Source organism: Protomyctophum parallelum (genome assembly GCF_964188405.1).
Source record: "Protomyctophum parallelum genome assembly, chromosome: 4".
Lineage (NCBI taxonomy): Eukaryota > Metazoa > Chordata > Actinopteri > Myctophiformes > Myctophidae > Protomyctophum > Protomyctophum parallelum.
Window position 1 is genome coordinate 23066262 of NC_139700.1, and position 13689 is coordinate 23079950.

General features: G+C 42.0%; 1 protein-coding gene across 4 annotated transcripts in view; it reads left to right on the forward strand.

Moving 5' to 3' along the window:
* banp (BTG3 associated nuclear protein) overlaps window positions 1-6807 on the forward strand; it is a 44107-nt gene extending 37300 nt beyond the window's left edge. For all 4 annotated transcript variants that reach the window (XM_083763788.1, XM_083763789.1, XM_083763790.1 and 1 more), the window contains exons 12-13: window positions 1872-2009; window positions 5572-6807. In XM_083763788.1, the coding sequence (XP_083619914.1) occupies window positions 1872-2009; window positions 5572-5688 (255 nt within the window). In that variant the 3' untranslated portion in view covers window positions 5689-6807. The remainder of the gene's footprint in view (window positions 1-1871; window positions 2010-5571) is intronic.
* The last annotated feature ends 6882 nt before the right edge of the window (window positions 6808-13689 follow it).

Consider the following 13689-nt stretch of genomic DNA (forward strand, 5'->3'; position numbering starts at 1 on the left):
AATAGACCATAACTTCTGTGTGAGTGAAACAAGCTTGCACACAGACACAAAGCTGAGTGAATGTTTCCTTTCATTTGTCTTCCTGTGTGTCTGTATGGACGTTATGATTGTATGTTAGCTTGGCATGTCTTTGGCACAGTCTTGCATGTTCAGTGAACCAATTAGACAGCATTCCTTTGTGTGTGTGTGTGTGTGTGTGTGTGTGTGTGTGTGTGTGGGGGGGGGGGGGGGGGGGGTACTTGTACAGCCATCTTTGTGAGAATCGGATGTCTAAGGATAAAAAGATCATGAATGCTATGGAAACAGTACATTTTTCTTGGTCATCACTTTTCAAGAGCTTGTTTTGGAATTAGGGTAGGGTTAGAATTAGTTATCACCCCGAACTTTGGTTATTTAATCCATTAAATCATAGCGCCCAGCGATTTATAGCAACAGAGCACATTTAGCGACGGACCAGGCGCTATCCCGGATGTAGCTAGATGTAGCCAAAACACTCCCAAGGCGACCGACAACAACGGGAGGTATGATTAATTCTAACGTGACTAGCGACGGGACCGCGATGGGCCGTCTAACACACAATCTTGCTTAGAATTGGACGTTATGATTTAGATCAAGAGTTATTCACATTTTAAGATTTTCTGTCCCATCGGCTAAAATGGGAGGGAACATTTTCGATGACGTCCCACCGGAAAATAACATTGAATGTTGCGCAACAGACGCTCCCAGCCTGTGGAGCGATGCGATCGGTTTTGATATCAATAAATCTCCGTCCTTTTATCAATCTCCATCCTGAGCGCTGGGCGTTACTGATTGATTTAACGGAGAGACTGTGCTGTACTGTAATTAGTGCATTGGAACCATAGTGTTATGATGTTGCTTGGCTGACATTCAACAGTGTGGGGGTTGGATGGGCGATCCCTCATCTCTTCTTCTCGCCATGCTGTGCTAATAATTTTTCTTTTTCTCAGTAGGACTGAGATTAAATGAAATGAAACCTAATAAAACGGAGCCTCAACTGGCATATCAAGTTATGCAATTCAGGAAAACAATACTCTACAATACTATAAAATATAATTGAGTGGAATGGACCGTAAAGTTTCTCTCCAACTTGATGTATAAACAGAGAGAGAGAGAGAAAGACAGAGAGGGATAGACTAGAGCAGCAGTTCCCAAACATTTTTGGCCTGTTACCTCCTGACCTAGCTGATGCACCCCTGCACATGGAAATATAAATTGCATACGCTATATAGATTTCCTATTTATGTACATATATGAACCTGAAAAGGGCTTGCAATATATTGGCATAATATTAATATATTTAAAATAAAACCATAGCACCACCATTTGCCTTTTCATGTCGTGCACCCCCTAGAAGAAGGTGCACCACAGTTTGGGGGTTGGGGGGGGGGGGGCAGAGAGAGAGATTCTTTATACCTCACTGTGATGAAGGTGTTGCATGCCGAAAATTGCCGATCTAGAAGCCTATCAAGCCACGTTGTGTAGATCGGCTATTTTCAGCACGTTACCTCTGTACGATAAATAGTATTGATTAGGCATTAGAGATACTACTGCACAACTCTTTCTAATACCAGAGTGTGTGCGTGTGTGTGCATTATAAACTGGTCTTGTAGACTTTGGTGGAGGCTTTATATAATACAGCTCGCCCTATATGTCATAAATGTGGCTTTGCAATGGAAGCACATTTCCAGTGGAGTAAACACAGAGAATTGAATCAGACAACCAGTCTCCACGAAACATCATTTAATGATAACATTATTGGTAATGTACTGAATATGTTGTGAACAGACTCTCCCTCTCTCTCTCTCTCTCTCCCTCACAACGACCCACCCCCCCTTCTCTCTCCCCCTCAGGTTTTGCGTGGTGCTCAGCTGATAGCCGTGGCATCGGCTGACGGGTCAGGCACAACAGTAGAAGGCAGCAACCTCCCCTCGGACATCCAGGTGCAATATGTCCAATTAGCCCCCGTCACTGATCACGCTGCTGTACAGGTGAGACAGACATGCTGCACGCATGCACGCATGCACGCGTGTGCACACACGCACGCGCGCATGCACACACACACACACACACACACGCACGTTCTCTCTCTGTCTCCCTCTCTCTCTCTCTGGTTCCGATATACATGTGCACAGACAAACACATGCAGATAGTTTGCTTTTGAGGAACATTCCAAGGGCCTGAGGAAAAAACCATTCCCTATGCTGAGGTGAAACAGGCCCTAGTACTAATCATCACCAATCACACCAATGGCTTTGTTTTTTAAGCTAACTATAATAAAATAGCTGAGCTCCCCGCCTTCCCCTCTTGCTTTATGTACCCACATTCCTAATCATTCTCTCATTGATGCCATTATAGAGAATCAAAGGCTATGTGGATATACATGTGTATGGTGCAAGCTCAGGCAGAGCAGGGGGCAGAGGGGCCTGCTGAGGAATGAAGCGCTTAAGCCAAATGATAACGGCCAAACGATGGCAGCTAATAAGCTGTTATGTTTTATTAGTGTTTTATTAGTGTAACTGAAAAACACCCATGTTACAGAGATTAGAACCTGATGCCAAAAATGTATCCCTTGTACACAGTAAACTCCCGAACTCTAACTACACTCACTCACACTTACTTACTTATGGTTAAATGAACACTGAGGGTTTTAATGTGTACTCAACCTATAAGCACCTTTCTTTGTGAAAATTGCTTCAATGTCAAATGTATCTAATTATACAAGTTAAATGTAAATAAATATAACTACAGCCTAAAGCTATTAGTCAGGTTGTTTTTGTCTAAACTATGTTTTGGTTGTATTGCATGGTATCTATTTGCATTATTTGATGTGAATTCATTCTGTGAAGTCTGAAGAGGCAGGACTAAGCCAATCTAAACGTAAAGCTTGGTTTATACATGGTTGCGCGCCACGTTGAGCACTGAAAATAGCCAATCTACAAGCTCACAAGGGGTCACAGAGCGACTATTTTCGGTGTGCTACTCTAGCACGCAACTGAATTTAAATCACCCTAAAAGCCCTAGTCCTGTTATTAATGTCATTGGAAGGATTTCATCACTGGGAGATAACAATCTCCATCGTTTTGCTCGGACAAGCAGCCAAAGACTTTGGGTCATTAGCACAGACACATGCCTGCAGTGCTGTTAGTTTATCCAAACTCATAATGATACCGACTGCTCTTTGTAACGTTTCATTGATAATTACCATCATGTTGAAATTGAGGCCAGCCGTTTTGCCAAACTACTTGCAGGAACAGGACTTGCCATTATTTCATGCTTACACACATCCCAGTCAGTCACTGCGGTAGGTGTTTACTGTAAACATTCATTTAACAATATGTGGACAGAGTGGTAGAAGTGCTCTAAAACGAATCATAACTAGATTAGCTCTGAATCCCTTGATGGTGGAGTTTATTGAATGAGAGCCATGTGTCAAAAGAGGAAGGGTGCACAGCAGGGTGCTTTCAAGTGGTCAGCTTGTTACTGCCAGGAGAGTCGAATAAGCTTTGTTCTTTCTTCTTTTGTTTTGACCAGCCTTTTGTTGCATGTCACATTTCTTCCATAATGTTTCCTTCTTCTGAAGTCGCATGCTGGGCGGCTGGGTACCCTCTATTCCCAGAGAGAGCAAAGGCATTCTTTTCTTGCTGCGCTAGTATAAACAGAAAAGATGTGAAAACCACTTGGCTCTTCAAATGATTTGTGGTTGTTCGTAAAAAAGGCAGCCCTGCACCAAAGTGGATCTCATTGCACAGTTTCTCAGTGTGACTGATGATCATACACACGTCTTGTCTCTGCGGCCATGTAGGACAAGCAAATGGCCCTACTGACCAGCCACCCATCATGTTTTGGGGAGCTCCTGCTTAAGGCTGGCCTGTCGATAAGCTCTTGTTGTCCCTTTGTTTCCGCGGTGTTGTCTAGGTAATGGCTTTCTTCCTCTTGAGAACATGGGTGGAGAGCAGACATCCTATATTGATTAATCCCCATGGCGCCATATATAAAGCCAGAACCCCTGATGGGCTTGCTGTTGGGTTCTATCTCGTTCATTGCAGCAAGCAATCAGACCCTGTTTGTTTACCCTGCTGCTTTGTTTGAAGGGGTTTTAGGTCTCCGTTTTTTCCCCCCATAACGTTTGATTGAACACATTTATCTTGACAGAAATCAACAAAGTCCAGCGGGATCTGATCAATCAGCAGTGTACCGTTTCTGTGAGTGAAGTAAGCTCATATGGACGCTGCTGCGGGAGGAGGGAATGAAACCACTTGTAAACAATTTGATCTCTTCAGATCGAACAACACGTTTTTAATTGTGGTTTCAACAGCACGTCATTAGGCTCAGTTCCAAATGCTATAAAGGTTTTACACACTGAGGAAATAGGTTGGCAAGATGCAAAGAAACATGATGGTGCCCGTAGGTACTGTAGCATAAAAGCACTGCATCGAATGGGCCTACAGGAGAGTTGAGATGGAACAGATGAGACTGATGAGGTCTACCTGGGAGAGATTGTGTTAGAATCACTTGATTCTATGTTGTCATCAGTGCTCTCTAGTTCAAAGGTTACAGGAAGGATAGGGCAGATCTTTCCCATTTCTGAACAGTGTGGAATCAATCGAATCACTCTCATCTGCTTCCAAACATATGGGAGCATTTATACGGGCCCTTGAAAAATTACTTAGGCTTTTTATTTATTTATCTCCCTGCAATTTTTCTTTTTTTACATTCTATTCATTTAATAGTTTCCATTACACAAACGAGATCGTACTCCACACAGACAAGAATATTTCCGCACAGGAAGTTGCGATGCTGTCCAGGCTGGGGCAGTAGCTGATGAAAAGTTTGTACTTGGCCCTGGTGCATGGTTCAGGCTCGGTTCAGGTCCGAGGCTGGCACCGGCTGCCACGGAGAGATACCATGTTACTAGGCACGGGCATTGCATGCGTTTCCAGCATGGCCTGCAGACGGCCCTCTGCCAAACGCAATGCAGAGCCGAGGCAAGTGATCAATGATCCGTCAGCGCTCCCACAACAAGAGAGCGAAAGCCAATACTGTGTGTGAGGCCTTACTTTCAACACAGCTGATTTGACTCTTTTTACATTCATGACCAAAAAAGCATGTAAGGAAATCAAAGTCAGGTATTTGCTCCTTTTTCGAGCAGTGGTTACGTTGTGTCAGTTTCTTGTTTGTATCGTTGCATTGTGTGTGTTTGTGTCAGTGCAGCTGGGCTGTTGTGGAGTGACAGCACGCTGGGCCACAGGGAGGATTAAAAGCTGCAGGTGTGTTTGAGGGAACCTTTTGGCATGCTTGTGCAGGAAGGAGTGAGTCACTCTCCACGGTCATCTCCCAGGACTGAGTCATCTTTTAAATGGGCGTTGCCCTCTCTATACCTCCCTTTTTATGGGAGATGAAAGACTTTGTGATAGAGTTACAAATCACAGATAGAGCGTCTCGTCCCGACTCTCTCGCTAATCATGGCACTGTACTTTTGCACTCGACCCCCTTCCTCCTCCTCTTCTCTCCCTCCCCCTCTCTCCTTCCTCCTTGTCTTATGTCTCCCAGGCTGCAGAGTTGGATCAAGGCCTGCAGGGGGACATGGAGGTGAAGGAGGCCATTCAGGGAGCTATCCATGGGGAGAATGGAGAGGTCGTCCAGATTGTCACCTCTGTTGCCACCTGAAAGCCCGGTCTGATATTGTCTGACTGTCTTGCTGACCTCAGCTCAGTCTTACCTGTCCTATACCCTGGCAGTATCCAGAGAGCGGAGGTCAACAAATGAATCACAGACTTCGACATCCAGACAGCAAGCTAACAATTACAGAGACTTCTTTTGTAAACAAACATGAAAGGATGATGATCGAATCCAGTGGGGTGGCACCTCATTGTATTGGTTATTCTGAGCAATTAACTCCATTCATTACTGACCAGCTGTCGACAGTGCGGAAATGCGCACAGGGAACTTAAAAAGACCAGGATGTTCTAGAATCAACTGTGGTTCTTCTGTTGTTTCCATCACCAGAATGACCTGGCCCACAGCAGCATACACAGAGGAATTCAACCCCACTCAAGAGGACACTGCTTAGGCAGTACATCAGCCCACCACCTCATCAGCAGCACACACGCCTGTTTACATCAACTTTGGAAAAGAGTATCGCTATTAGGAATTAAGCTAGTTTGGCTAGCAACTCACGAAAAACCCTAAGGGTTCAAGACAAATCCCACCTAAAACTTTTTCTAGTTGTTGGACTGCAAAAGCAAGTAGAATTGGCTGAACGATGCCAAATAGGCCATGGCCACGGCCACGTGCCCCCTCAGTTTGGCTTATTTTGTGAAAGAACAGTTTATTTATTTCATACAGTATGTAATAAAATAATAATATGATTAAGTTAATTACTTCCATGGACTTAAATGCATTGTTTTATTTTTCCTCAGCATTTGGCCCTCAAAAATACACCAAATGCCAAGCGGATTTATCCCTAAAATGACAATATTCCAGGCCTGGTTTCCTATTACTCTCAAGTTCCAGAGCCTTTCCTCTCAGACAATGAATCCAGCCTTTATTAGCTTTTTTACATATTGGTTTAGCAACTTAGCTGCTGTTTGTTTCATTTACATAATTGTAAATTGCAGAAATTGTTGTGGAATGTTTTTCACTGGAGATGGAAGTTTTTGAAATAGAATGAGATGATGCCAGTGGTAGACAGAACATGTTACTTGTAGAATACAAGGAAAACCCTTAAGTTGTTACCCTCCCGCTGTGTCTGTCAAAGATGCATTCATGTGAATAAAAATATTTTGTGGTGGCCATAAAAGTGTGTTTTTCGTTATGCTCGGTTAATGTATTTCCCTTCCTCTTTGCCTTAAACAGTGGTTGTGAAATGGCTTCAAAGTCTTCAAGACAAGAACTTCTTTCATTTGCTCGAACTAGACTCTTGAGAAGATGCTTTAGAAATAGCTTAAAGGGGGTGTAAGTGATATTGTTTTGTTAAAATACATGGCTCTATTATTATAGCTGGAACAGCTATAATTGTCTTTTGGGCATTTTAGTAGACAGAAAATACATTTTCAGGTCGAGATTCGGGATAGCAATTTCATCAGGAGAGAGAACTCAGTGAAATTTGAAGTGATTTTCTTTTAGAAAGCAGTCGTAGCAAATCGTAGATCACACAAAATAGCCAAACCTGATAAAAGTAAAAATATAATACAGGTAAAAATCTCTCTCTCTCTGTTTAAAAGTAGGCTACATGTAAAAAATCTCTCTCTCTCTCTCTCTGTTTAAAAGCACAGCTAAAAATCTGTTGTTACCTCGAAAATACAACTCTTTTACGGGGCGACTTGTCCGGACTTTTGGGGACGATTTTTCCGGACTTTTGGGGGAGACTTCGCCGGGCTTTGGGGCAACCGTTCTTCCCGGTCGGGGCGACCGTTCTTCGCCGTTTGGGGCGAGTTGGAATTGGGGCGAGCAGTCTCGTATTCCTGAAAACCAGGCATAATTAATGAACTGGTGGGTGTGGCTACATAACATCATTTTTATCACTTTTTGTACAGTTTTTTGAAAAAAATCTTTCTCCTAGTATAATCATACTACCTGATGATGTTTTAGGGGGGGAAGAAATCACGGCATTCCCTCTTTAAGTAAGACCATTTGGGGTTGTGTTCAGTTTCATCATCAACTGATGTAAACAAGGCTGTTTAACTGTTCATTTGTAGTTGTGGGACCCTGGGATATAATGTACTGTATGTCAAATGGATAGCTGGAAGGATGCGAAAAGAACAATGGCTTAAAATAGATTATGTGTACATAATTATAAATTTATTATTAATAATTGAGCAAGTCCATAATTTATTCTGACCCCTCCCTGAAAAGGCCTATCTGTCCTGACCCCATATCCATCATTTACACATTATGGATAATTAGTGTGGATTTAAGACTGTTATTTGTCTCAGGATAGATAGATACATACACAGTCTTACACATAGATTATGTTTAACAATCAACAGCATTTCATTACTGCACTTTGCTTTACCTCCCGAAGTTCAAGCACAACACCAAATTAGTGTTAATGTTTCTTCAATAACTGGAAGTCTGGAGAGTGCCTGATAATGTCTATTTTAAGTAATGAAAGGGTGATGTTGCAGTGATGATGAATATCTGAATATCTCTGAGTCAAGTGAGGAAGAGATAAATGAGACTCTCTGGAGCTCTTTGTTAGTTTGGGAAAGTTTCTCACGCGTATAATGATGTAATAGTGTATTTTGGAGTGGTGGCAAGAACCAGTCGACAAATTGAACTAAAAAAAACAACATACAAGATCTCTGCTGCTTCCTTTGGTTCGCACTCTGTCTCAGTTGCTCTCTCAGACTCCTTTGTACTGCCTCTTCTCCCCATCTCTCTCACTCAACTCTTTTTCCTCTCTGTCGCCCACTCTTCCTATCCTTTCCCTCCCTCCCTCTCCCACACCAGAGATGCAAGGATTTCAGCAACTAGAAAGGCGTGTTGATTTACTCTCTCCAAATACACATGTAATCTGTTAACCCCATTCAAATTTATTTTACAGTACACTGCAAAATCCTGACAGTTATTCAACTCTGAGAGTATAGTAAAATGGTTCAATTTTGCAGTGTAGTCCGGTCTGAGAATTTGTAGAGAATCACTGGCCAACAGGGTCAGTGCATTAAATTCTACATCCCTGTCCTGTAAAACTTTGTCACTCTAGCTTAAATGTATATTGTTGATATGGACAACTTTTGTCTCCCATACAGACCTGTGTTAAATCTTGTACTCTTCGACTTATCTCCTCTTAAAGTGAAGGAAACAGCCCCTGGTTGTAACAGCTCCGTCTCTTCACTTTTACTACCCTGGGCGCTGTCCAGCACCAGGGGTTGTTGCCATAGCAACTGGCAGACTGCCTGACATAGCCTGTTGAAAACAGGATGAATAATGATAGATGGAGAGATGAGATTGTTTGGAAGAAGAATGCATATGTTGGGGAGGAGTAGTGGAGTGATGGACAGAGACCAGATAGAGGGGGAGAGTGAATCTCTCAGCAGCTTTGTGATCCTGTATTAACCGTGGGCCTGCATGCTCGCAGCGGCATCCAACCAACCCACTGCTCTGCTCAATTCCTGCCTGTCTGTTGTTCACATACACTGGATGGTTTGCTGTGGGACTTTTTACAATGCTCAAAGGGTTGCCATGGGATGTGTAAAGTCTAGTGTGCATATTTTCTGTAATAAAAAAGTGTTTTAAAAATGTCCAAAGACAAATTCTCTCCAGGATCATAAATCAACAAATTGGTAATCTTTGGAAAGGGAAGCTCCCTTGAGTCAGGATGCGCTTGCCTTTGGCCAGCAGGCTAAAGCACTGGGGTCACAGTTGACAGTATGTGTGCACATTTTCGCAGGATTCGTTTTATGTCTTTGACGACATGAAGAATATTTTGGAGGTCCTTGACCTTGGACTAGTGTGCAAGGTAACGGGTTCCCCTTAGAATAGAGCTCCAGTCTTTGACGGCGATAATGTGATTTGCATCACTAGAATGATGGCTGCATGTGATATTGTATAGTAGGGGTTGACTGGGGACAACAACAACCCATGAGCCAGAAAAAGGCAAGCTGAGCTGCAAGGCTTGGTTGTTAAATGCAACTTTATATTGAAAGGAACTGGGTATTGGTTTTTTGGGTGTTTATGCTCCAAAAACCACATTCTAGCAATGTATTTTAGTGCTCTAGGTCACTCAATAAAAAATGGAAAGCTCTTATAATGACTTTCCTGGGGTCTTGCACTACTGTCAATGTGTCTAACTTGTCATCCTCTCTCCCCAAGTCCCCTTGCCCTGGATTTATTTGTACATTCATTGTTCCAGATATGTCGTCATCATACCCTGGTGAATGAAACAATGACAGCTATAGCGTTGTGAAAGGACAGTTGATCTATGAATTGATAGTGCTCAATGGTGTGCGTCCGATGATCAAGGAGAATGGTCTCATTTAATCATGCAGCCCTTTTTCAGGGCAATGAATAGTCACTACGGTGCTGTAAGTGATATTCACTGCCTTATACTCGGGGGCAGGCCCGTATTAACCCTGTATGGTGCTGTGCACCTCAAGTTGAAGCCACATGTCTGTAGTTAAACCCATGGTAAAAGCATAGACATAAAAAGGTAGACGCCTCTTCCGGCTCTGCGGCGCGTGTCAAAATTGAAGGCACAATTTTCCCGAGATTCTTTGTGAAGCATAGCGGAAGCATGAGCGCAAGCTTGTCAAGCTTCCGAGTGCGTCACAGAAGTCCCGGAAAAGTCGCGCTGTGATTGGCCAGTAGTCACTTGAGTGGCAGCGAGAGACATGGAGCATGATGGAGGTGTCGCAATGTCGCATGGACAGCGACACAGCGTGCCTTCAGCAAAGCTTAATTCCAAACATCGATAGGGTTGTGGCAAGACCCGCTCTGCAGCACTGTTTAATGCAATTTATTTATGCACGCATGCATACGTATTTTTTGTTGAATTACTGATAACAATGCATATGACGGTATAGACTCTATGGTCCATAGCCCTAATTCTAATGCTGGGACAGATGGCTTCTATCTCTCAAATAAAACGCAGACCAGCCTCTCCTCTGTAGTGAAAATCGAAAGAACGTTTTACCTACTCACCAATACAAAGACGGGTTGTGTCATTAGAAAGCCTATACTTTCCTCCTTGGATGAACTCTGAGCCCCCCACCACTGTATAAAATGCACTTTTTGGCCAGAATGGGATTTCTTTCACTATGAGGTTTTCTCTTGGCAATATTGGTAGAGGGCGCAGTGGAGTAGCTAAAAGTATTTTTTTTTCTATGAAAAAATCCCTTTCTGGCCAAAAAGTGCATTTTATGTGTTGTGGGGGGCTCAGAGTGCTTCCACTAAGGAAAGTGGACGCACTTGTATTGGTGAGTAGGTAAAATGTTTAGTAGTTTGACACATAACTTGCTTCTAAGCATAATTCAAATTAGATTATTTTTTGCCTTATTCTTTTGCATATAGGTTTTATTATGATACTCCAACTTTCAACCCCATGATCCACAATTTATATAATACTATTCTCTTGTGCAAGCAGAACGCGCAAGTAAAGTTGTTTGTCCAGTGCTCCGATGCGTGTGCCGTGGCTGCATGATTTGAGAGTGACATAATGAAGATATGTACCAATGCCAGGGTATAACTGGCTCTCGATGGTGACGTAATAAAGGTAGGTTTCAGATTACATACATGTATACATAGAGGCATTACCTTTAATCCACCCGACACTGAAACTGTATTACATCACCATCGAAAGCCAGTTATACCCTGGCATTGGTACATATCTTCATTACGTCACTCTCAGAATCATGCAGCCACGGTATAAAACAACCCAAGTAGCGGTCGACAGTACTTGCGCACTCTGCTTGCGCACTAGTAATGGCCTACCGGTACTTGTGTGCAACGCGCAAGTAGGCACTCGATAGAGTGCAGCTCTAGTTACTTGCGCAAGCAGAGCGTGCAAGTAATAGTTATCGTCCATGTCGCCGTTTGATGCGTATGCGCCGTGCCAGCGTATGACATAATGATATGGCAGTGGTGTCAGATTACATACATACATAGGGGCATTATCTTTAATCCTCCCGAGACTAAAACATATCGTCATTACGTCACCATCGAAAACAAATTACACCCTGGCATTGGGTCCTTTAATCCACATCTTTATTACGTCATCATTGAGAGCTAGTTATACCAGTTATACCCTGACGTCATATGCTGCAACGATACATACGCAATTACGCATCAAATGGGGCATACGCAAAGTAACCACAGTATACCGCTAATCAACTTACAAATTACATATACATAGAGGCATTTCCTTTAATCCACCCGACACTGATCGACATATACGTCACCATCGAAAGCCGTCTCTTACCATACTTAACAATACTACTTTTTTTCCTCCAAAAATGTGGCAAATAGCTAAACCTAATAATTCAATATTTCAAACGTTCTTTAACAGAGAAGCTGAGATTTGACAGTTTGTAGCGGTGGACAGTACTTGCGCGGAATGCGCGCTCTGCTTGCGCAAGTACTGTCGACCGTGCAAGCTTGTGTGCAACAAGCAAGTATGCACTCGACAGAGTGCAGTTCTAGTTACTTGCGCAAGCAGAGCACGCAAGTAATAATTTCGCCCGGTCTTCGTTCACCGTGACAGCCAACCCGCCATTTGATGTGTATGCAAAAAAAACAGCAAATCCGTGCCTGGTTTGCTGGGACCAGATTACATAAATGACCATATATGTCTTACGTCATCATTTAGAGCTAGTCATACGTATACTATATACATAATCAGTAAAATAAAATAGCAAATTGTGCCTGATCTGCTGGGACCAGAGTACGTGGTGTGTATATGTATGACTAGCTCTCAATGATGACGTAAGAAATATGGTCATTTATGTAATCTGGTCCCAGCAAACCAGGGACAAATTTGCTGTTTTATTCGCATACGCATCAAATGGCGGGTCGGCTGGCACGGTTCATTTCAATGAAGACCATTATACTGAGAAAGATAGAAGTATAAAGACCTTCATGTCAAGATTAGGCTTTAAACAATTAAATACAAATACAACTACAGATTACGGAAGTATTTTAGATCATGTATATTTTAACAAATGTGAAAGTATTATTACAGAAATTGAAGTTAGAGACACATATTACTCTGATCATGATTTAGTATTAATATCACTATAGTCCAAGATGAAATACATTTAAAACAATTGACAATTTACAATAAATAATAAAATAATTATACTGTATAATATATTTTAATTCAGTTTATATACCTTTTTTTTCATCACATATCAATGATTTATTTTTCTTTGAAAAACTAAAAAGGGATCTAGAATATATCTACATCGATAAAACTGTATTTCTTATATAGATAGAAACTTGAACCATACTTAATAATACTAGGTGTTTATATGCATAAAGTAGGTAGGTAGCAAATAGTTACACCTAATAATTATACATTTCAAACGTTCCTTCACAGATATACTGAGATTTGACAGTTTACAGCGGTCGAAAGTACTTGCGCGCTCTGCTTGCGCACTAGTTGGCCATTTATGGCCTACTAGTGTGCAACAAGCAAGTATGCACTCGACAGAGTGCAGTTCTAGTTTTAATATGTTATTTGGATGAACCTAACCTAAGGATCATAAAAAACCTTGGATGATTACTACTTTTGCAATGTATTTTGGGTCACGCCCCTTTTTGGCTTAGATCCACTGGCCTATAAAGGAAAAATGGTATGCCGATAAATTATCTCTCTGTGAAAAAATGTTTTTGGTTTTAGAAACTACGAAAGAAACGGAGATAGCCTTAACCTTTTAAACAAAACTCGTTTTGTTTTTAAGTTAACCACACAATATCACTTACAAGGCAAAAGCACCATTAATAACAAATAACATATGGGCAAGTCAAAACAAAATGTTAACTTAGAATTAATAGGCTTACTGAACTTGTTCAAGTCTTCGCTTTAATTCTCGCAGATACACAGATTTAAATAAGAGTTCAATTGGCTAACACGGCATAAGTGTTAATTAAGTGCATTCATGTAGCTGCTCCATTGACTTGATTATTTATAGGCCTACACACGCACGAAAACAAAGCAGAATTCTGCAGGAA